The following is a 25,073-nucleotide window of genomic DNA, read 5'->3' as shown; positions in this document are numbered from 1 at the left end:
AGCAGCAACAGCAGCAAAAAAATGCTGCTTTGGTGGTTGGTTTGCTTTCATAGTCATAGCATTTTTTCCAGAGCAGTTACGCTCTTAATTATTCAGGTGCAGGGTAGATTCATTCATGCAGGCATGCCTTCCAATTCTGTTTGACTACACTAGACTTGGTTAGACATTTGCTAGATTAGACTAAACATTCTAGAATATTTAGTCTAACAAAGAGAAGGACTGGGGTGACATGATAGCAGTATTCCAATATCTAAAGGCCTGCCATCAAGAAGAGGGGGTTTGACCTATTCTTCAAAACACCTGGAGGCGTGACCAGCGTCGCGATGGAACAGTCGCAAACCCTGAAAGCTCCGGGGTGAGCACTAAAATCCTCCTCGCTGCCCATAGAGGCAGCGAAGAATGAGGGAGCTGCCGGAGCAAACAGGGAAGCAGCAAATTCCCTGTAGCTCCAGCTTTTTTCCCTTGATCCAGCGAGGAGGAACTGCAGCTGCCATCAGCTGCTCCAAAGTTGGGATGGCCACAAGAATGGGCAGGAGGTAAAGCACAAAGTCTGAACAGGATGTTGAAGCTGGGTGAGTTGACACTAACTCACAAAGAGGCATTTTGTTGAATTGTGGCACATGCTTAAAATATTGAAACAGCGGCTAAACTTAATTGAAAGTGAAAATGGAAGGAAACAAGTTAAAAGATACCCGAATTCTGACAAGAGGGCTTGGAATCAAAGTCTAGAGCCCCAATTAAATAAAGGAAAATAAGTTTTTTTTTAATTAAATAACTGTTTGAGAGCTTTGGAAGTTTTGATCAAATACTTAAAGTATATGTAAGAAAGGGAAAAGAAAAGAAAAAAAGAAAAAGGAGCTAAAGGGAACTTTAAATTGACTTTAATGGAACACTTCAAGTTCCTCTATTCACTGTAAATTTGGACTAAAAGGAATACAAAGAAATTATTAAAATGGGACAAAACCTGGAAAAAAGGAAACAAATTGGAACAAAGAAAAGGTGTGGTCTAATGTTACAGAAACAAAATGGTTACTTTGTTATTTGCGGATTGTGATTGTAAATTAAAGAATGACATCTAAAGGCAGAGTAAGAAATGCAAGAAGGAATTGTCTTTATGATTTCAAGACAATTTCAAGAAGATGGATATGTCTGTGCGATTGCAGGACACATTTAAGAGAGGACTTTGTAACAAGAAAGTTGATCTTTATGATTTAAAACAATCAAGGAAAAGAAGAGACTTAATTGATATCTAAGTAAGACTGAAACAAAATTGATACTTTGTTATTTGTGATCTGCAACTGTAGATTAAAGAGTGACATCTAGAGGCAGAGAAAGAAATATGAGATGAAAATGTCTCTGTGATTTCAGGACAGTTTCAAGAAAGATGGATATGTCTATATGAGCGCAAGACAGCTTTAAGAAGGGACCTTGTAAGCAGATGGCTGACCTCTAATTTAAATACATCAAAGAACAAGCAGAGATTTTTGATATCTAAGAAAGAATACAAGTGATAATTATAGAATAATTGTTAACAATGTTTTGGGGAAACTAAGAGAAGCATGTAGTAATTAAAATGAAGAATATAAAACACGAGACCAAAAAGAAAATTAAAACCTGTATTAAAGATTTTAAAAGATTATAAAAGTAGTGAGAAAGAAGGGAAAGGAGTGTTAGGGAATTTAAGACAAGGAAATAGGGATCTCTTTAAGCACGTGTAATGGAATTGAAATAATTTGTGACAAAACTTCCAACGAAGTATGTGAATATAATTATGGAATTTTTTGAGAAATAAGAAATGTTTCCTCCTTTCTATTTTGTTTTTTATTGAGAATTGATAATGTGGAAATTTTTAGGCATAGGTCATTTAGAGGTAGAGGAAGAAGTACAAGATGGAAATGTCTCTGTGATTTCAGGACAGTTTCAGGAAAGATGGAAATGTCTGTGCGAGTGCAAGATAGCTTTAAGATAGGCCTTGTAACTAGATGGTTGACCTCTGATTTAAAAGCTTTAAAGAACAAGTAGAGATTTTATGATATCTAAGCAAGAATATAAGAGATAATTATAGAACAATTATTAATAATATTTTGGGGAAACTAAGAGAAGCATGTAGTAATTAAAATGAAGAATGTAAAACACTTGAGATTAAAAATAAAGTTAAAACTTGTATTAAAGATTTTTAAAGGAGTACAAAAGCAGTGAGAAAAAAGGGAAAGGAGTGTTAAGGAATTTAAACCAAGGAATTAGGGAATTTTTTAAGCATACATAATGAAATTGATAAAACTCCCAATGAAGTATGTGAATATAATTATGGAATTTTTTGAAAAACAAGAAATGTTTGCTTCTTTTTATTTTGTTTTTTAAATGTAAGAGAGAATTAATATTTTTAGATTTTATGTTGATTTTATTAGTCTATTTTTTTGTTTTCTCTGGGGTATTTGATTATGAAATAATTGCTTTGATGAAATTATAATTATTATATTTGGAATGAAGGAGGGAAGGGTAAAAAGGGGGTTAAATTATGGGGATTAGATTTGATCTAATATTGATCTCAGGATAGGGGGATGGAATAGATTTTTTGATAGATATGTACAAATAACAGAAATTTTAAGAGGGAGAAGGAAATATACTGGATACAAGGGGGGGCAAAATTTGAACTATGTTTAACGATGTACCTGACTGATATCCTGTTCAAAAATGATTTGTATGTTGTTTGCTTTTAAAAAATAAAAAAACTTTTCTACAAAAACAAAACAAAACACCTGAGGACAGGACAAGAAGTAATGAGTGGAAGATCATTAAAGACAGATCCAACCTAGAACTAAAGAGAAAATTCCTGTCAATGAGAACAATTACTCAATGGAGTAGCTTGCCTCCCAGAGTGGTGGGTACTCCATCACTGGAATTTTTTAAAAATAGACTGGACAACCATTTCACTGGGATGGTATAAAGCTGTGATGGCGAACCTATGGCATGCATGCCACAGGTGGCATGCAGTGCCCTCTCTGTGTGCATGCGAGCCATTGCCCCAGTTCAGCTCCGCCACGCATGTGTGCACACCTCCTGCTGGCCAGCTGGGTCTCTGCCATGCAGGCACAGAGAGCATGTGGGGGCCATGCATGCATGCTCGGGAGTGGGGAACGTGATGTGGGCAGCATGTGTATGGACAGGGGGCAGGGCATGTGCAGGGGCCCGCACATGTATGCACAGGGGATGGTGCGCATGTGCAGGGGCTGCGCGCACATTGCATTTTGGGGGTTTGGGTATGCACATGCACGTGCTTTGGGCACTCGGTCCTGAAAAGGTTAGCCAACACTGACCTATTATATTTATGAAACTCTAGAACAGTCATGGCTAACCTTTTCCAGACCGAGTGCCCAAAGCACATGCAGGTGCATGCGAATGCGCGCCTACACGTGCCCCGAACCCCAAATGCAATGTGCAGCCCCTGCACATGCACCCCACCCCTGCACATGCACATGTGGCCCTGCATGCATCTCACCCCTGCGCATGTGCAACTAGCCTCACACACATGCCCTGCCTCCACACATGTGCGGCAGAGACTCGACAACCAGCTGGCCGGTAGGAGGCGCGTGTGCATGAGCAGCAGAGCTGAACTGGGGTGACGGCTCGCATGCCCACAGAGAGGGTGCTGTGTGCCACCAGTGGCATGTGTGCCATAGGTTCACCATCATGGTAATAGGGTTTCTATTTAGTGAGCGGCACAGTGGTCTAGCAATTAAGACCCTGGGCTTAACTGCTGAACCACTTAATTCTTTTCCTATGTTTCTTAAAGTATCCAATTTCTTGCCTGATCCTCTTTGTATAAACTTTATCCTGATTGATAACCATTGCCTGGCACCAGGATTCCCTGAAGAAATCTCACACCTTGGGAAAAGGGGGGGTAGTGGATTGTAAAATGACCCTGAGAAACTCTTCATATTTGTTTCTCAGAGAGGCTGATGCAATTCGTATTCACACCTGCGGATTGGCTGGAATCCACATCGGAAGGTGGGCAAGGGCTCCTAATTCCCTTTATCCTGAACCACATGCCCTGAGGGACCCCAGAGCTTGCTTTGAATTTGACTTGCTTTCATCCCTTTCAATAAAGGATTCCTTTTGAAATACAAAGTTCTCCAGAGTTCGTACTTTCTTGGAAAGGGGGTGAAGCTGGTTCTTCCATGAATAGTTATTCTCAGGGTGCCGTCCGCCAGACAATGTCAGCTGGCGGCCCCCAGGGATAGGGCCTTCTCTGTTGGGAGCTCCTACGCTTTGGAATGAACTTCCCCCTGGCTTACGTCAAGTGCTGATCTTCGGACTTTTCGCCGTGAGCTGAAAACGCACCTATTTATTCAAGCGGGACTGGCTTAGAAGTTTATTAATTTTAACTGGGGTTATTTAGATTTTAGTATTTTAAAGGGTTTTAAATTTTAATATGTTTTAAATTTTGGCCAATTTTATAATAAGTTTTTTAATTGTTTATTTTAATTGTATTTTGTTACTGTTTATTTTGGCTGTACACCACTCTGAGTCCTTCGGGAGAAGGGCGGTATAAAAATCTAATAAAATAAAATAAATAAATAAATAATTTAAATTTTGGCAGATTATTATTATTATTATTATTATTATTATTATTATTATTATTATTATTATTATTTATTCGATTTCTATACCGCCCTTCTCCCGAAGGACTCAGGGCGGTGTACAGCCAGAATAAAAACCCAAAAACAATACAATATACAATTAAAACAAAATAAAAAAACTTATACAATTTGGCCAAAAAACATTAAAACATTTAAAATTCTAAAAACCCATTAAAATTCATATAAAATTTAGAAATATAAATATAAATTTAAAATACAACAAAATTTAAGCCAGCCCCGCGCAAATAAATAAATACGTTTTCAATTTGCGGCGAAAGGTCCGAAGGTCAGATATTTGGCGTAAACCAGAGGGAAGTTCGCTCCAGAGGGTAGGAGCCCCCACAGAGAAAGCTCTTCCCCTGGGGGCCACCAGCCGATACTGTTTGGCGGACGGCACCCTGAGAAGTCCCTCTCTGTGTGAGCGTACGGGTCGGTGGGAGGCATGAGATAACAGTAGGCGGTCCCGTAAGTACCCAGGCCCTAAGCCATGGAGTGCTTTGAAGGTAGTAACCAAAACCTTAAAGTGCACCCGAGAGACCACAGGCAGCCAGTGCAGTCTGCGCAGGAGTGGTGTTATATGGGAGCTACGTGGAGCTCCCTCTATCACCCGCGCAGCTGCATTCTGGACTAACTGAAGCCTCCGAGTACACTTCAAGGGGAGCCCCATGTAGAGAGCATTGCAATAATCCAAGCGAGAGGTGACTGTGCACAAAGCATCCTAGTTAATTAATTGTCAAACATGTACAAGATAACAGGTATAGGTATGAACATAAACATGAACAAAGGAAGTAAATACAGATAAATGGGGACAGTAAGACAGGGATGGTAGGCATGCTGATGCACTTATGCATGCCCCCTTTATGAACCTCTTAGGAATGGGATGAGGTCCACAACAGACAGTTTGATGTTGAAGCTGTGAGAGTTTGAGGGTTTGAGGCTGTAACAATGGAGTCAGGTAGTGCATTCCAGGCGTTGACCACTCTGTTGCTGAAGATCATGTTAATGTCCGATATACAGTGTGGATTCCAGGCAGATGAACTGTATTCAAGAATTGGTCTGGCAAAGATTTTGTATGCCCTAGTTAGCAGTACAATGTTACTGGAGAAGAAGCTTTGCAAGGTTAGGTTAACAATTCTTAATGCCTTTTTGGCAATGCTGTTACAGTGAGCTCTGGGGCTTAGATTGTTCAAGATGAGTACTTCTAGGTCCTTGACAAAGTGAGGGTCATCTACAAGATAATTTCTGCCCAACTTGTGTTCTGATTTTTTTTTTTGCCAATCTGCAGGACAGAGCATTTATTAATTGAGATTTGGAGTTGCCAAATGCGTGACCATTCTGACACATAGTCAATGTCGCTTTATAGGGCAGCAGCATTGTCAGTGGTCTTAAATAATTTTATGTCATCAGCAAAGAGGATAAATCTGTTTTTAATATGATCGCAGAGGTTGTTGATGTAAAGCAGAGAGAGTGTGGGTCCTAAAACGCTGCCTTGGGGGACACCGCTGTTAATAGGTGCCGGATTTGATTGAGTCCTCCGTATTTTGACTATTTGTTGCCTGTTGGACAGGAATGTGGCTATCCACTTGTGCAGGGATCCGGACTTGCTGTAAGAACTTAATTTCAACAGTAGTTTGTTTTGCACCACTGAGCCAAAGGCTTTACAGAAGTCTATGTAAATTGCATCTATTGCTTTACCCTGGTCAAGATGTGTGGTCCAAATGTTTCTATAGTGTAGGAATTGCAGATTCACACTGGACTAGGCTCTCCCTTTTTAAAGATAGGTATAACCATGGCTAATGACCATAGGTCGGGCAAGGAGCTGGTTCTAAAGGATACCTCATAGATTGTGCATAAAGGTTCAGCTAGGGCAGTGACAAACTTTTTCAATAATAAAATCCATCAGGGCCAATAGATAATGACTTTATGTTACATAGTGCCGTTTCAACGTTACCTACTGTAAAATCAATATGTAGTAAATTGTTACAATTTGTTATGGTACGACTGGAAATGGGGGGCAGCAGCCATTGCTGTCAACAAAGACTGAACTGAAGAATTTATTTATTTATTTATTTATTTATTAGATTTCTAGACCGCCCTTCTCTCGAAGGACTCAGGGTGGTGTACAGCCTTATTAAAACACATAGGAACACAATAAATTTAAAAGAATGTATTAAAGAGGTTCCTTAGCAGCTTCATCATCACAATCTTCCCTGTTAGGCCCTTTTAGGGGTGGGATAGTTTTTGAGTCTTTAAGCTGGCATTTACGAAATTATAAAAGGCTCGGGAGGAGTTCAAGTTTTGCAGCTCTTCCTCCTGTTTGCAATGGTGATTGGTACATTCGGCCTTTATCTGGCGGCATAAGGCTTTGTAGCAGTTTTTGAAGTTGGCTACGTAGCCAATTTTGTTTTCTCGCCAAAGAGATTTTTTCTTGGATTGTAACTATCTTATTGTTATAATTTTTTTGGGGGGGAGGGAAGGCTTTGGGTTTTTTTTAGGTACATATAGATTAATGGCTTGATTGACTTCAAGCAAAAAGGTGTTATAGTGGTCTTCTGCAGTTATACAACCTGTGAACAAAAGGTGCCAATCAAAAGGTCGGCAGCTATGAGATCATAGTTGGCTTTTTTAAAGTTATAATTTGGAGTCCCATCATTATGGGACACAACGACACAAATTTGTCCTCTTTGCAAGGACACAAATTGAGACAAAAATCAATCATGCTGTGATCACTGTTGGAAAAAGGTTCTTTAACTTGTAGGCCATAAATTGAACGTAAGTTATTGCAGAAGATGAGGTCTAAGCAATTGTTGAGACTAGTGTTGTTTGTTACCAACTGCTCTAGCCCCAGAGTCGTAACAGCATTGTACAGGGTTGCATGTATAGGTTCAGTTTTGCATTCGTTTAGGGTCCAATTAATAAGTGGCAAATTGAGGTCACCAAGAAAGATAAGGGGGTGCAAGCAGGAAGCTACCCATGTTAGTAGTGCAGTAATTGAGGGCTCTATAACATAGTAAGAAACAAACTGTGATATTTAGAGTTTGCAGACAATGGTCTCAGGAAGATCAAGCTCCTGTGTAACATTTATCTTTTTCAGACTTAGGGACTTTTTATAGAAGATAGCAACACCAACTCCTCTACAATCATCACGGTCAGACTGGAAAAGATGACAAGTCACTTACTGTAATAATGGAGTCTGGAAAGGATACATTCAACCATGTCTCGCAGACAAAAATAAAGTCGAATAGGGCTGCAGGATAGGGCTGATAGAATAGGCCTGCAGGAGGAATTCGAGCATTTTGTTTGCGAGGCTTCTTGCATTAAGTAGTTTGCATTTTAGGCCTATAGGGGTGGACCTAGAGGAAGTTGGGGGCATGCGTACCTAGTTTTGGTTGATGGGGGGTGATTGTTGAGACGTGGGCCATTGATCTTGTGTTTGATACAATCAGTGTGATAGTCTATGTACAGGTCAGTCTCTCCTTGGTCCTGGTGTCTTTTGAGCTCTGAGCAGAGCTTGTGGGCGTGTTGCAGTATGGACAGATCAGGCCACGAATGGTTTGTGCAGCTTTTGGCGAGTAAGTTTATTGTGGAAATGACTTTGCGTTTGCTGGTTTCGCTCTTGCAAACGACTCTACAAAAGCGTGGGGCCACCAAGTCATCACTGTTCTTTAACTTGGGACTGTCGCAGGAAACATTAATGATTTCATCAGGAGCAATGGTTCATGCCTGGAAATTGTTGATGCTGTTGTGATGTTGTCAGTGTCAGCTTTGGAAGCCATACTAGGCCGAAGGCTTCCACACGCTGCCACTTTCTCCTGTGTGGGAAAGTAGGGGAGGGAGTTGGTGGTACAAGGGATTATTAGACATAACAACATTCTTCCTGGCGGTCAAGGTCAGGCTGGGCTCACATCTGGGGAAGGAGTGGCCTGGGTGATGTCTCGAGATGGGACGGTTGAAGATTGGAGCATGTGATCGGCAGAAGGGTCATGAGGATTTTGGGGTTTGTATTACTGAGGGAGGAACCCAGATCCCAGATTCGGATTTCAATAAACTGTGCCAGATTACCTATGCTAGTAAAAGAACTTTGAAAGATGTCTTGCTTCGGAGTCTTTTCTGCAAGAAGGGTTTTCTGGAACGCTGACAGTCTGATTCGTTGGTGTCATCCAGTCCAAATAAGATAGCATTGGGATGCTTCTGTTTGCATTCAGTCACGTCTTTGACAAGGATGGAGATGTTACTAGCAGGATTAGTGATTTCCTGTGGTTTGGGTTGTTGAGCTGTGTCATGATTCCAGGATACTGGTGCTTCACTTTTCCGCATTTTGTCCTTTTCTTCAAGGGATGCTAGATGTTCTTCCAAAATGTCGACCCATTCAAGCAAAACAATGAATTTGTCAAGTCTGGGCTTGCAGGATGGGCAGAATAGTGGAAATGCAAACTGGGAGGTTTTTAGTGATGTTGATTGAAGAAACTGGGCTACATCTTTAGTTAACCCCCAAACACTTGTAGTGGACAGGTGAACCTCAAATGCTTCATCACGTGGGGTGGGGGGAGACCACACACAATACCTGTAAAATATAATAATAATAATAATAATAATAATAATAATAATAATAATAATAATAATAATAATAATAATAATAATAATAATAATAATAATAATAATAATATTTTAATTTGTATACCGCCCTTCTCCCGAAGGACTCAGGGCGGTGAACAGGCAGATAAAGTATAAATACACACAGTAATTAAAACATCCCTTAAAAACTAATTCAAATGCCCAAAATGTTAAAAACGTACTCCCCGTAAAATAACAAAATTTTAAAACCCATCCAATAAAAATAAAAATCAGGCTAGTCCAGCCATACGAAATAAATAAGTTTTAAGTTCGTGAAAGGTCCTAAGGTCAGGTAATTGTCAGTCCGAGGAAGTTCGTTCCACAGGGTCGAGCTCCCACAGAAGGCCCTCCTGGGGCCGCCAGTCGACACTGTTTGGCTGATGGCACCCTGAGGAGTCCCTCTCTGTGGGAGCGTGCGGACGATGGGAGATAGAAGCCGGCAGTAGGCGGTCCCGTAGATAGCCGGTCCTAAGCCATGGGCGCTTTAAAGGTGGTAACCAATACCTTGAAGCGCACCGGAAAACAACAGGTAGCCAGTGCAGTCTCGCAGGATAGGTGTTATGTGGGAGCTCGAGGCGCTCCCTCGATAACCCGCGCAGCCGCGTTCTGAACTAGCTGAAGTCTCCGGGTGCTCTTCAAGGGGAGCCCCATGTAGAGAGCATTGCAGTAGTCCAGGCGAGAGGTAACGAGAGCATGAGTGACTGTGCATAAGGCATCCCGGTCCAGGAAGGGACGCAACTGGCGGATCAGGCGAACCTGATAAAATGCTCTCCTGGAGACGGTTGCCAAATGGTCTTCAAAGGACAACCGACCATCCAGGAGCATGCCCAAGTTGCGTACCTTCTCCATCGGGGCCAATGATTCACCCCCGACAGACAGCCGCATCTGCAGCTGACTGTACCGAGGTGCCGGCATCCACAGCCACTCCGTCTTGGAGGGATTAAGTTTGAGCCTGTTCCTCCCCATCCAGACCCGTACGGCTTCCAGACAGCACTTCGACAGCTTCACTGGAGTGGCCCGGGGTGGAAAAGTACAGCTGGGTGTCATCAGCGTACAGTTGGTATCTCACCCCAAAGCCACTGATGATCTCACCCAGCGGCTTCATATAGATGTTGAACAGGAGGGGTGAGAGAATCGACCCCTGCGGCACCCCACACATGAGGCACCTTGGAGTCGATCTCTTCCCCCCTGTCAACACCGTCTGCGTCCGATCAGAGAGGTAGGAGGAGAACCACCGATAAACGGTGCCTCCCACTCCCAACCCCTCCAACCGGCGCAGCAGGATACCATGGTCGATGGTATCAAAAGCTGAGAGGTCTAATAGGACCAGGGCAGAGGAGTAACCCCTATCCCTGGCCCTCCAGAGATCATCCACCAGTGCGACCAAAGCTGTCTCCGTACTGTATCCGGGCCGGAAGCCGGACTGGAACGGGTCTAGATAGACAGCTTCATCCAGGTACTGGGGTAGCTGACACGCCACCACACTCTCTACAACCTTCGCCGTAAAGCGAAGATTGGAGACTGGCGATAGTTCCTAAAACAGCTGGGTCCAGGAAGGCTTCTTGAGGAGGGTCTCACCACTGCCTCTTTCAAGGCCGCGGAAAGACCCCTCCGCAAAGAAGCATTTGTAATCCCCTGGAGCCAGCCTCGTGTCACCTCCTGAGTAGCCAGTACTAACCAGGAGGGGCACGGATCCAGTAAACATGTGGTGGCGTTCAGCCTACCCAGCAACCTGTCCATGTCCTCAGGAGTCACAGGATCAAAGTCATCCCAAACCACCTCAACAAGACGGGCCTCAGAACCCTCGCCTGGATCTACCCAATTTTGATCCAATCCGTCCCGAAGCTGAACGATTTTGTCGTATAGATAACCGTTAAACTCCTCGGCACACCCTTGTAGGGGTCCTCCGCCCCTCCTGTTGAAGGAGCGGCGGGTCACCCAAACAGGGCGGCGGGCGGTTATCTGCCGACGCAATGAGGGAGGAAACGTAGGAACGCTTCGCAACCCTCATTGCCACTAGGTAGGTCCTACTATAGGACCTAACTAGTGTCCGGTCAGCCTCAGAGCGGCTGGATCTCCAGGCACTCTCTAGGCGTCTTCTCCGGCGCTTCATCTCCCTCAGCTCCTCGGAGAACCAAGGAGCTGGTTGAGACCGACGCCGGGTCAGAGGCCGCAAAGGCACGACACGGTCCAAAGCTCCAGCCGCGGCCCGTTCCCAGGCCGCAACTAGCTCTTCAGTTGAGTCGTGGGCCAGGTGTTCGGGAAACGGCCCAAGCTCCGTCAGGAACCTCTCCGGGTCCATCAGGCGCCTGGGACGGAACCAACGCATTGGTTCCGTCTCCCTGCAGTGGTGGGTAGCGGTCAGAAAGTCTAGACGAAGGAGAAAATGATCTGACCATGACAAAGGTTCAACAACTAAATCATTTAAAACCAGATCATTAGACCACTGGCCAGAGATAAAAATCAGGTTTGGGTACCTCCCCCGATGTGGGTAGGGCCGTCAATTAACTGAATCAGGTCCATGGCCGTCATGGAAGCCATGAACTCCTGAGCTGCCGAGGATGCTACGCCGGCTGATGGCAAATTGAAATCCCCCATGACCAACAGTCTGGGGGTTTCAACTGCCAACCCGCCAGCAACTCCAACAGCTCAGGCAGGGCTGTAGTCACGCAGCAAGGAGCCAGGTACGTGATCAACAAGCCCACCTGAGTTCTACGACCCCACTTCACGAAGAGGGATTCACACCCAGCTATCTGAGGCACAGTGGTTTCCCTTCGGCTCAAGACTCTCCTTAATGATAACCGCCACCCCTCCACCCCTACCCTGGGCCCTCGGCTGATGGAATGCTCGGAAACCTGGTGGGCACATCTCCACTAGGGGAACCCCACCTTCGGTGCCCAGCTAGATCTGGGTATTGTCCCCAATTCTGAGCCTGGTGCCGAGGCTGTTGACGAACACCAGACATGAGGTGCAGGTTTTATTTCCTTTTACTGAAGCGCTCCAAGAAAAGGGGTCTTGGCCAAAATGCCAAGGAACCTTGAACAATAGAATTAAGAAAGATTTATACATTTTTACTAAAGTTGAAGGTGGGATAAGGTGGGATATATAAGAAATATAATCTAATAAACATTGTAATAATGATCTAACAATTATTCTATTGGTCTCAAGCCATCCCTAATACTAAGCCTTGGCTAATGAATGCTTCAGAAGTTATCTAATACACATTCTACTTGCTCCAAGCCATCTCTATTCCTAACTTCTAGCTGGAGTCTTCAAGATGCCTAATTCTTTACCTTTATCAGCCTTTTAACCACCCAGAATTGTTACAAGCTTTACACGTGTATTCCCTGCAAATAAGCATTCTTTTTTTTTTATTGAAAATTTTTTTTAAAAAAAACAAAGACATTTCCCACCCTTTTTTCCCCCCTCCCTCCCAAAAAAAACCCCCTTCCCCCTCCCTCCCCCCCCCCCGGCTTCCTGAGTCAATCACAAGGTATTGTTATACATAAACCAAAATCCAATTAACCTCATCCAAAGCTTTTCATCTCCCAACCCCCTCCCCATTAAATAAAATAACTTTCTAATTATTCAAAGGCAATCTGATATGTCTTAATCTGATATCTGTTTTGTATATAATCAATCCATTTTTTCCATTCAATTAAATATCTTTCCTGCGTATTGTCTTTTAAGAAAGCTGAGATTTTAGCCATCTCAGCCAAATTCCATACTGGGGTCCTGACATTTACTTTGAGACTGTTGCTCTTCTTTACGCTTAAGAGCTCCTCTTGTCACCCTTTGCTTTGTGGTTCCTCTAATACTGGCAGCAATAAAGGCTCTTGGATCACCACGCCTTCTTGAATCTCTTGAAGTTTTTCTATCACTTCTGTTTCAACTTTCAAAACTGTAGAAAGAAAATCCTTTGCCTTTAAAACAGTGTCAATTCTGTATCTCCTTCCTTGATAAAATACTGTCAGTCCAACTGGCACCTCCCATCTGAATTGAATCTGATGTTTTTTAAGTTCTTGTGTAAAAAAAACAAATTCCTTCCTATCTCTTAACATCTTGGAAGGAATCTCTTTCAACACCTTCAGCTCCTGTTCTCCAATTTTTAAAGTTGTCTGATATGAAACTTGCAAAATCTGATTTCTCATAGTCCTTTTCACAAAATAAACCACAATGTCCCGAGGAAGCTTTCTCTGTCTTGCGATCCAGGAATTAACTCTATATATTTTATCAATTTGGTAAGCTACCTCTTGGGGTTCCACTTCAATAAATTCAGCCAATGCTTCTGATATAATTTTTCTTAAGTCTTCTCCTCGCTGTTCTTGCATACCACGAATTCTAAGAGCTCCTTCCATAAGTTTATATTGTAATATCACAACCTGATCTTCATTTTGATCCACTTTTTTCTGAACACCTTGCATTTTATCTTCTAAATGCTTATTTGACTGAGAGATCTGTTGCATTTCCTCTTCCAATTTTTTTACTCAGTCCTTGAACTGCCATGAGAATATCTTCTCTTATTTTTGCATTAAAATTCTCCATCATCTCTTTTTGCCTATCTTCAGAAAGTTTTAATTGTTCTTTCAATATATCCTCAAGACTTGGTTCAGATCCCCTTCTTCCAGAAGGCTTTAAAGGTTTAGCTGCCATTCTGTCTTCAAAAAGATCAGGAATTTAAACTTAACAACTTCCCTTTACTCCATTCAGTATAAGAGAACTCCGTTTGTAACAATCCACAAATAACGCTACTTTGTTGTACTAAAAATTTTTACTTTCACTTTCAGACGCCATTTTAAAAGTCAATTAATCAGAGACAAAGAAAGGTTTCAGGTTTCAAAAAGGGAGGTACTTGCCGTGTTGATTCTACATCAAAGATCGAACGCTTGTGAAATTCCCGTCTGCTTAGAAAATCAATCAATTTAATAAGTCCTTTTGAGCAGAAGCGACTCTCCTACTCCTTTTTCCTGAAAAAAAACAGGAGCGCGTTTGAAGTTGGAGGTAGTGGAATTCGGTGGGATCATAAATCCAGGAAAATTCGCTCTTAAGAGCAAACCCCCTGTCTATATCTACCACTTTTCCACAGCTCTGCATAACCCTCTTTTGCCCAAAGGGTATGCTAAGGTCAGTGAACAGTGATTTATACTGTTTCACTGACTTTTACAATCTTCTAACGCGGAGTGCCCTGTTAGAGCACCCAGCAGGAGCGGTGACGTCACTGGAGCCTCTGCAAATAAGCATTCTTTTGTTCTCATTACTCAGACTCCACAATTAGAGGCTTCCCGGTCTCCTTTCAATTGTATGCCATAACCTTGCTTTGCTTTGGCAGATAGCCCATCAGTATCTTGATGGATCACAATCTGAATATAAGCCAACAGAATGATGTAGCTGCAAACAAAGTGAACGTGATGCCTGGCTGTATCAAAAGAAGCTGAGGCTCAAGGCCAAGAAATGCCTTTTCTCTTAATTTGTAATTTTGGAGAAGGCATGCAAGGTGACAGAGAATTGCGCAACAGGTGTTCCAATGGAGTCAGAGACACTGACATGAACTTCTAGTTTATATAAATAAATATATTTTACAGCAAATGAGATAGTCAGGCACGTCCCTACATCATGAGGTAAATCATAGAGCACACAAGAAAAAAGCCCTTCATACCCACAGCCACCTATCACAGCGCAGATTGTCTCACGCAGGAGCTAGCACAATCCAACCAATCAGCTGTAACTGTGTGTATCCCCACTGATCCAGCTACTGTATTTAAGTCTCTTTAGCGGTATGTGAGAACTTTCCTGGGAGGGCAGGGGCTGCACCTCACAGGACCCAGGAAGGGCGTTATTGGAGAGCCACTGGCTTTGTTTATCGAAAGGACTTTAAATCTGGAAAGGGACGGAGACTAATCTTTAGGCCCTAATCCCAAAACAACCAGTCCAATGCAGGTAGTCCTCAATTTATAACAATTCATTTAATGACTATTCAAAGAATAGAATAGAATAGAATAGAATGTACACTGAGAGCAGATGCACCAAGACAAATTCCTTGTGTGTCCAATCGCACTTGGCCAATAAAAATTCTATTCTATTCTATTCTATCCTAATGACTATTCAAGGTTACAATGGCACTGAAAAAAGTGACTTATGACTGTTTTTCATACTTCATACTTATGACTGTTGCAGCATCCCTATAGTCATGTGACCAAAATTTGGATATTGTCATCTGGCATATATTTATGACCGTTCAGTGTCCTGGGGTCATGTAATACCTTTTTGCAACCTTCTGACAAGTAGTCAATGGAGATGCCAGATTCACTTAACAACCGTGTTACCAACGTAACAACTGCAGTGATTCACTGAACAACTCTGGCAAGAAATCATTAAATGTGGCAAAATTCACTTAACAACCATCTCACTTAGCAACTGAATTTTGGGGCTCAATAATGGTCATAAATCAAGGACTACCTACTGTAATGTGAAAGGGAAACTCGGATATAAAGCAGGGGCCCTAGGAAGCAAATGCAGGGTCAGCCATAAAAGGCTCAGATGCCAATACACTAATGTTCAAAGTATGGGAGACTAAATTTCAAGTATTTTTGCAAAAGGTCTGAATACTTATGCCAGTGTGACATTTCAATTTAAAAATTTTTTTTACACATTTCTAAAAATCTGTTTTCGCTTTGTCATGATGACATACTGCATGAAGATTAATGAGAAAAAAATGAACTTCAACTGTAGAATCAGGATTAACAAAATTGATAAAAACGAAAGGGGTCTGAATGCTTGCTGAATGCACTATACACAGAGAATTTGGCAAAACTGTTTTTTGTAAGTCACTCTCCTGCAGGTCAGGCACAGTTCCTGGGGATGTAAGGGAGGCATCCAGTTTTCCTGCCAAAAGTACAGAAGCAATTTGCCATTGACATCTTCTAGGTCTAGGATGTTTTCTTTCCAACCCAGCCTATCCACCCTATCACTTGATATTCCTTGCAAGCTTGTTTTCAACCTGACTCCAACACTAGTAGGAACTATAACATTGGGAAAATGTTTACTTTTAAAAAATGGAGAGAAAAACAAATGAATATTTACTTTTATTTGGTTAGCAAGCACAAAAATAAATTCTGAGACACACTTAAAATTGCCATTTAAACAATTGTTAAAAACAATGAAACAATAAAAAGCATACCACACATCTGCCAACAGAAATTTGACTTTTATTATCTTAGATGCAAAATGTTAGACCTTTCCTTCATCAAACATTCATTTGACTTTAGTAATAGAGTTGTGTAGTGCTTGCCAAATCCATGGCCACAGGGAATGACTGTCCTTTTAAATGCTTCTAAAGTCCTTTGAAAGGACCAGATGCCATTTCATCACCAGTCTTATTTCTCTGCTGCAAGTTTCCAGATGTGAACCAGAGTAAACAGAGAAAGAAGATCGGAAGACTTGTTCTTCACTATGCTTTGCTTATCTGCATGTGTATTCACTTTGCATTAATTAACGAGACCTGCTTTGCTTGGGCAATAAACCTGAACCTTAACCAACCTCTGTAGAATGAAAATATTCAGGTTAACGTATCTTTTCCTAGTAGGATCCCCAAATTTAATAGGTCAGGAAAAGTAGAACCGACACTGAGAAATAAATTCATCAATCTATAATTATCAGGGTTTGATAGTTATCTTTTCTGTTAAATGTTGTATATCCAAGCCAAAGTTTCCCATACTCAGATAAAAGAAAGAAAATTCTTGCAAACCATAAATTTATTCCCAGAAGTAGCTTATCAAAAACTGATATATAAACATAGTTACCTCTAAACAATCAATGTCTCCCACATTCATCTCTTTAATTAGTTTGAATTTCATTGGTGATCTTATATATTGTGGTAGAAAATAGAACTTGAAAGGAAAAACTTTCTTCATATTTCTTCACTCCACTCGTCACAAGGCAACTGTTGGTAGTTTATGTAGCCAACCTGCTCTACCATAAAACATGATTTACCTTCAAGGTGATATCTCAGAGCACATTTGTTTTCCGCTTCCAGGTCATGAGACACACAAAGTTCAGATAGGTAAAAACACTTACTTGAAATGGAAACTCAGCAATTTACTGAGGAATGAACACAACCTTCACAAGCCCCCAATCCCAAGATATATAACATGACCTCATGATTTTTATGGCTTATTTCATTAATCAAAAGTAAATTAAACTAAATTGTCCTCTTTTGTGAGTCTGGCCAAATGAGACCCTGTTCTACTGTATATATGCTGAAGAAAAGTAAGCAGCCATAGTTTCCTAGCAATTTATATTGTAGCACTTTAAAAAAAAAATAGAATTAAAAGTATAGAGCTTGATAGGGGGGAATCTGCGGAACACAAAAATGCAAGCAACACAATGAAGGCAAATGATGCTGGGCTCAGAGGAAGCAAATAGTTGCAGATGGGCCATCTCAGAATTTCAGGGATTAAATCAGTACTGAGCTGAGAAAGCACAATGTCTTCATGTTCAGAATGGTTTCTTCAAGCATAGTCTAGGCTTCTGAAGGCAGCATTTGCTGGTATTTGAAATAATTCAAGTGGTCAGGAAAACAGCAAAATCAACAGGTAGAAGCTCTTATGAAAATTATTACAGAGATCTGCTCAATATTAAAATTTCAAAACCAGAAATGAAAAATACATATCAAAGCCCTTTGCCTGTTTCCATCACCTCTATTAACAAATGCACAATTTTGTCTCCATTAAAGGTCCATAATGGATTGCTTTTGGGGTTTTTGTTGATTTTTTTTAATTAAGTTGGAAAAATATCCAGCAGATCTAATCACAGGATCCATCCTTCCATCCATCTCGCCATCGTTGATCTACAAGAGAGCAGTCAAATTCAGGCTTCCCCAGCTTCTTATTTACTTCGTTATGAATCTGGCAAAACCACTGTGTCAAATTACGTCTGTTGCTCGCATCAGGTTGGTTTTTTTGTATTCTGTGTCAAAGGAAACCAAATGCAATAAGTTGCCATTTTATTTTGAACTCTATCTCACTTCATCACAAGGTTTTGGTTGGAAACATACAGCTGCAATACTTGTGAAATGTGATTAACCCCCATCATGGATTTCTTTCTGCTACACTCAAGAATGCACTTTAATGTATTGCAGCAATATATTACCTGGATCATGTGCAACTCAGTAAACAGCTCCATTCAGTAGCCCCCACCCCAAATCAAAGGATTACAGGGTCATAAAAAGAAGAAGAAATTATCTGGATCTTGCACAACTAGACTCAAGATTGGGGCTTAATGACATCAATTCAAACTTAATGTAAGTATTTCCCTGAAAGAAACATTAAGCACATGAGCAGCTTATTAGCTACAAATAAATAGTAGTGGCAAATTCAGCTCTACTTTTTTGATAGTTCATTGTTAAAAGATTCACAAGTCTGCTTAATTTTAACAGAATAAACAAGTCGCAGAACTAGAGTTTCTACTATGTTTTTAGTTTCTACTAAAATTAAACCATCTCATAGCAGAAAGTTAATTCCTTTAATATAAAGGATAATAGATTTCAGACATTCAAAAAAAAACACAACACAACCCTCACCTATTCCTGAAATCTTCTCCACATTCATCACAAGGAAAAACTTTGGAAAATAATTGGATAAACTGTATCATTTCTTGCTGCTGAATTTTACTGGGCCGGTTAGGATAAAATGCTGCCATCGTATGTAGAAATGACCACGAACATCTCCCTAGTTCTTCTCTGTCTAGGGGGCAATTAGATGTTGGTTCCTGGATATTTGTTTCCTAGTTAGAAGAACACAGTACAAGTGAGAGAAGGCAGACAAATTGCCTACACATTATGCAAACAATACATGCAACATCTCAAGCAAATTTCATAATACAGGAGATTCTTGGTGGAGATTCTCAGAAGATGAAGTTTGACAGGCAAGTCCTCTTTTTCCTCCTCCGATTCAGGAAGTTCTTCTCACAGTCCTGTTCCAGGATGTCCCTACATTTCTTTTAAGAATCCTCCCGAACAAAAGCCATAAACAAAAGCTTATTCCCATAGCAAGGTTATCTGCAAGATTTCTACCTCCACTGAAATTGGCAGCATTTGAAATACTTATTTTTTTGTGATTCCAGTGACATGAAGCCACCTCCAGTTCATGTCACTGGGGGCAACCCCAGTGCCATGCAACAGGATGAGCTCCCATCCTCCCCACACCTAGCAAATGTGAGTAGATTAATAGATACCACTTTGCTGGGAAGGTAACAGCATTCCATGCACCTTTGGCACATGGCCATGCTGGCCACCTGATCATGGTCAACACTGGCTCCCTAGAAACCCTAAGCCCTGGTGTCAGACACCAGTGGACAAGGAAACCTTTACCTTTTTACTTCTTCGTCCCTATAGCATCCAGCAAAGAGAAGTAAGGGTCTACTGCAATTCTTTTCCCAAGAAAGCAAAACTCTTGAAACCAATCAGATTTCAAAAGGAACTTTTACTGAGAGACAGTGACTGCAGAAACGTCAGGCGGAGTCTGAGTATCAGGCGCCAACAGTAAAGCTAATTTTCCCTCTCAGCCTTCACCCCAACACCCCATCGTATCCATCGTTAGCCAATCATCTGCCACAAAGATGTTTTGATTTTGCGGAGACGGCCTGGTGCATAAATGGCGATGGGAATAGTGTGAACCTCAAGCTCCCAAGCAGTTACAGCCAAGCGAAAGCATGTCAATTATTTCTGATGCTTCCCCCCTTCCCTCCATGGCAGCGTTTGGACAGGGACCTGACAAAGGGGGAGAACCTGGAATTATGAGAGCTACAAGGGATCTTTTATATCTGCAGGATAAAACAGCACCTTAGACGCTTATTTATTTTCTTGTGAGATTTCCGGTATTCCCCCCTCCCCCCATATTGACAATGAGCGGGCCTGGATCCCCGTGGAGCGGCCCCAGGGGCGCCCTCAGGCGGCCCCCAGTGGTACTTCTCGCCGAGCCTTCAGTGCTAAAGGTGTATTAACACACATCCCGCCCCTTCCGCATCCAACGCAGAGGTGGGGAAACGAGCTTACCTCTGCCGTGCCACAGAGGTGCCCCTCCCTTTCAGCCCAGCCCTCCTCGGCCCCAGCAGCCCGGCCAACCACTTCCTCACCGGGCCCGCCTGCTTCTTCTGCTCCCGCATCCAGCTCCTGAAGTCCGTACAAGCCCGGCAGGGCGGCTTCTTCCGCCTTTTCTCCTCCGACGGCGGCTCCTCATTCGCGGGATGCTCGTTCGGAGAGCCCGGGAAGGGGAAAGCGCGCCCCGGGCTAGGACTGGGCGCCGCCATTTTGGCCGCGCGCAAGGCACGCTGGGCCGGAGACGGCCTGCCCAGGCATGGACCGCTGCCGTAACTATGGTGACCGGGGAGCGGAAGGCCGGATGCAGGAATTGAACATCCCCGACCCAACAGAGCCAAGAGCTCCTTTTAATGGTGCGGTAGAAAGCCCGGGCTGCTATCCAGCGGCTTAAGTTTTCAGAGAAAATAGGAAGATAGAGAAAATCAGAGGCAGAACTTTCTGTGGCCCCGGCTTTAGAGGCCAGTTAGTGCTGGGATTTGCTGGTCCAGGGAGCTTTGAATTCAAAACTCCTCCAGGGCCATGCCCAGCAGTTGGCACCATGCTTTGAAAAGTTCAGACTGTGTTGACTCCTAACACATTGACCTGGAAGTGAAGACACTTCCATTGCAAGCTCTGCTCTTTTGTGCTTCCATCTTGAGGTTGTACTTCAGTGCAACGTTGCCGCGTTGGTATCACAAGACCAGGAAAGCTGTTTCTTCACTTATGGATTCCTATGGATCGTGCAGCAAGCACGAGCAAAGGATTGAGGGCTTGAGATCCCAACCTTGTAAGCACTTTATTTAAAAAGGAACATAATTCAACATACTTTTTTCAATTCTTTTCAGTCTGCTTTCATCTTGTCTGCATAGAGACTCAGAACAGGAAGCTGCCAGCAGCTTAGCTAGATCAGAACAATAGCTGCATGCTTGATAAGGTACGCTGAAAGCAGACCCTGCAGAGAAACCATAGTGCAGGGTGCACAGGATGTGCGCCTAGCAGCTTTTTGCAGCTTAGGTTGAGGGGCTAGCAGGAGCTTAGGTGGTACAGGTCATGCTAAGAATGTCTGAACAAGCATGACCTGTACCACCAATCATTGTATTGCTGTTTTGAATTTTCTCTATCTTGAGGTACACTGAACCACTTACTTATACACCTGCTATATTGATAAAAAATTTGTAACCAATCATTGTATTGTTGTTTTGAATTTTCTCTATCTTGAGGTATAAAACAGAATGCCAGTCCTGTTCAGTGCTCCTCCCAGCTCCTTTCCTACACAGAGCCCCTTTGCTTCTGATCAGAAATAAAATTATACATTTCCACTTTCCTAGGCCCTGCATTATTGATTGGCTCTTGCGCTGGGTAAACAAACCCCAGATTGGTCCTTGGCAACAGAACCAAAAAGAAGATTTAGGGAAATGAGTGTGAGTACCCTTGAGAAGGCTGTTGCGGGCAAGCTGAGTGAGGAATCTGTTAGCACTCCTTGAGTACTTAAAAGGACACCCAGGAGGAGGTCAGGACCAGATTTCTTTCATTCCAGAATGTAGGATCAAGGATAATGGATTTAAAGTACAGGAAGGCATAGTCCACTTGAATTCCTAACAGACCAGTTGGCTAATAAATGACCTAGAGGTGGGAGGGGGAGACATCTCTCTGCTGGATGTGAGGTTTGGGTTGTCATGTATTTTGTCAATGATCAAATTAGCAATTACAACTTCAGAAGTTCAGAAACTGCATGGTTGAACTCATGCAGTATGCCAGCACTGCACATGGTTTTAGCTTAACTATGTGCGAGACCCCTGCTACTGTCAACCAAGGCTTTAATGGCTGATCGGTATGGTCTGATCCCAACCAGTTCACTTAATACTATTTATCAAATTTCAAAACCGCCCATCTATCTCACAAAGGAACTTCATATAAGAAGCCTATCCCAGGTGGCTATAAACAATTTTTTTCAATTTAGCTTGTCAGAAATTTGTTACAAAAGAAATTGCAGAAAAGAATATAGAAAGACAAAAAACAAACCAACCAGGAATTCCAGTGTGAACAAAAATAACGAGGATTTTATTTTGCATATATTTTGGGCAGAAATAATTAAATTTTAAATTTTAAATTATTCATTTAGGTTTTTAAGGTGTTCAAGTTAAAACAATAATCTTTTAAAATGTGTGTAGTGTTTTGTTTTTCCTCTGTGTGCTTGTCAACTATTTCCCCAAATCAAGCAATGGCTGGCAATGAATCTTGTTCCTTTTTCCTCTGGGCATTCAATTTCTCTACTCATTTTACAATGCCTTATGGTACAGTCTGTGGAACAGTTGTAATGCAAGTACGGTACTTATTTATAATCCCTGTTTATAATATCACAAAATAACCCTAATTAGCGAAAAGAATTATATTTCATTAATGCTACAATCTACTATTTATTTTGAATTAGCTCCTTTATTAAAATTGTTGAATTTCTTTTGCACATGGATATTCCTTGGAATAGGGTTGGAAGGTATCTTGGAAGTTTTCTAACTCTACTGGCTGCCCAGGGCAGGAGACCTTGCATCCTGGACTATGCAATCTTGAAGACCACCAGCAATGGAGCACCCACAACTCTTGGAGGTAAGCTGTTCCTAAGTTTGGCTCAGTGTGTCCTGGAGCTGATTCTATATATGTGGCTGCTAAGAGCTGACACCAACTTCATGGAACATAGTTTTTGCAGAGAAAATTGCCTACAAGGAAGAACTTTTTGAAGTTCTTTCATGATTATATACAGTTTAAAAGGTAAAGGTTCCCCTCACACATATGTGCTAGTCGTTCCCGACTCTAGGGGGCGGTGCTCATCTCCGTTTCAAAACTGAAGAGCCAGCGCTGTCCGAAGACGTCTTCGTGATCATGTGGCCGGCATAACTCACGGCACGTCTGAGGAACTTGTTGCGGCCTGGGAACGGGCCGCGGCGGGGGCCTTAGATCGTGTCGTGCCTTTGCGGCCTCTGACCCGGTGCAGGTCCCAACCGGCTCCTTGGTTCTCTGAGGAGCTGAGGGGGATGAAGCGCCGGAGAAGACGCCTAGAGAGCTCCTGGAGGTCTAGCCGTTCAGAGGCTGATCGGACACTAGTGAAGTCCTATACTAGGACTTACCTAGTGGCATTGAGGGAAGCGAGGCGTTGCTATGCCTCCTCCCTCATTGCGTCGGCAGATAACCGCCCAGCCGCCCTGTTTCGGGTGACTCGTTCCCTCCTTCATCAGGGGGAGCGGGATGACCCGCTGCAGGGACGTGCTGAGGAGTTTAACGGTTATCTATACGATAAAATCGTTCAGCTTCGGGACGGGTTGGACCAAAATTGCGGTGACTCAGACGAGGCGCCCGAGGGTGGTCTTGGTGACATTGTCTGGGATGAGTTTGACCCTGTGGCTCCCGAGGACATGGACAGGTTGTTGGGTAGGCTGAATGCCACCACGTGTTTACTGGACCCGTGCCCCTCCTGGCTGGTGCTGGCCACTCAGGAGGTGACACGAGGCTGGCTCCAGGCGATTACGATCGCTTCTTTGGTGGAGGTGTCTTTCCGGCCGCCTTGAAAGAGGCGGTGGTGAGGCCCTCCTTAAGAAGCCTTCCTGGACCCGGCTGTTTTAGGTAATTATCGTCCGGTCTCAACCTTCGCTGCGGCGAAGGTTGTAGAAATATGGTGGCATATCAGTTTCCCTTACACCTGGATGAAACTGTCTATCTAGACCCGTTCCAGTCCGGTTTCGGCCCGGTTACAGCACGGAGGCGGCTTTGGTCGCGTTGGTGGATGATCTCTGGAGGGCCAGGGATGAGGTTGTTCCTCTGCCCTGGTCCTATTAGACCTCTCAGCGGCTTTCGATACCATCGACCATGGTATCCTGCTGCGCCGGTTGGAGGGATTGGGAGTGGGAGGCACCGTTTATCGGTGGTTCTCCTCCTATCTCTCCGACCGGTCGCAGTCGGTGTTGACAGGGGGGCAGAGGTCGGCCCCGAGGCGCCTCACTTGTGGGGTGCCGCAGGGGTCGATCCTCTCGCCCCTTCTGTTCAACATCTACATGAAGCCGCTGGGTGAGATCATCAGTGGTTTTGGCGTGAGGTACCAGCTGTATGCGGATGACACCCAGCTGTACTTTTCCACGCCGGACCACCCCAACGAAGCTATCGAAGTGCTGTCCCGGTGTCTGGAGGCCGTACGGGTCTGGATGGGGAGAAACAGGCTCAAGCTCAATCCCTCCAAGACAGAGTGGCTGTGGATGCCGGCATCCCGGTACAGTCAGCTAAATCCGTGGCTGACCATCGGTGGTGAGTCATTGGCCCCGATGGAGAGGGTGCGCAACTTAGGCGTCCTCCTGGATGAACGGCTGTCTCTAGAAGATCATTTGACGGCCGTCTCCAGGAGAGCGTTCTACCAGGTTTGCCTGGTGCGCCAGTTGCGCCCCTTTCTGGACCGGGATGCCCTATGCACGGTCACTCACGCACTCGTGACGTCTCGCCTGGATTACTGCAATGCTCTCTACATGGGGCTCCCCTTGAAGGGCATCCGGAGGCTGCAGTTAGTCCAGAATGCGGCTGCACGGGTGATAGAGGGAGCCCCTCGTGGCTCCCGTATAACACCCATCCTGCGCAGACTGCACTGGCTACCTGTGGCCTTCCGGGTGCGCTTCAAGGTTTTGGTGACCACCTTTAAAGCGCTCCATGGCATAGGGCCGGGTTATCTACGGGACCGCCTACTGCTACCGAATACCTCTCACCGACCC

General features: G+C 43.3%; 1 protein-coding gene across 2 annotated transcripts; it reads right to left on the bottom strand.

The window, feature by feature from the left end:
- Window positions 1-16,325: 16,325 nt before the first annotated feature.
- On the bottom strand, window positions 16,326-21,348 carry GFER (growth factor, augmenter of liver regeneration). 2 transcript variants are annotated; one of them, XM_058157427.1, is made up of 3 exons: window positions 20,385-21,335; window positions 18,832-19,034; window positions 16,326-18,218 (listed from the first exon to the last, which is right to left on the bottom strand). In XM_058157427.1, the coding sequence occupies exons 1-3, from the start codon at window positions 20,556-20,558 to the stop codon at window positions 18,056-18,058; spliced, it is 540 nt and encodes a 179-aa protein (XP_058013410.1). In that variant the 5' UTR covers window positions 20,559-21,335; the 3' UTR covers window positions 16,326-18,055. The 2 variants fall into 2 exon arrangements, with proteins under 2 accessions (XP_058013410.1, XP_058013411.1); XM_058157428.1 differs by lacking the exon at window positions 16,326-18,218 and having other exon boundaries at window positions 20,305-21,348.
- Window positions 21,349-25,073: the final 3,725 nt, after the last annotated feature.

The sequence above is a fragment of the Ahaetulla prasina genome, chromosome 14 (assembly GCF_028640845.1).
Source record: "Ahaetulla prasina isolate Xishuangbanna chromosome 14, ASM2864084v1, whole genome shotgun sequence".
Taxonomy (NCBI): Eukaryota; Metazoa; Chordata; class Lepidosauria; order Squamata; family Colubridae; genus Ahaetulla; species Ahaetulla prasina.
The sequence above is the reverse complement of the archived record's forward strand: the minus strand, read 5'-3'. Positions and strand labels throughout refer to the sequence as shown.

Bases quoted from the DNA above. Each gene is read 5' to 3' on its own strand.
- GFER (XM_058157427.1), bottom strand. From the start codon at position 20,558: ATGGCGGCGCCCAGTCCTAGCCCGGGGCGCGCTTTCCCCTTCCCGGGC. The intron at 19,035-20,384 runs GTGAGGAAGTGG...TCTTCTAACTAG, and splicing joins AGAAGAAGCAGGCGGGCCCG to GAAACAAATATCCAGGAACC. The intron at 18,219-18,831 runs GTGAGGGTTGTG...CCTTTGACACAG, and splicing joins GGAGAAGATTTCAGGAATAG to AATACAAAAAAACCAACCTG.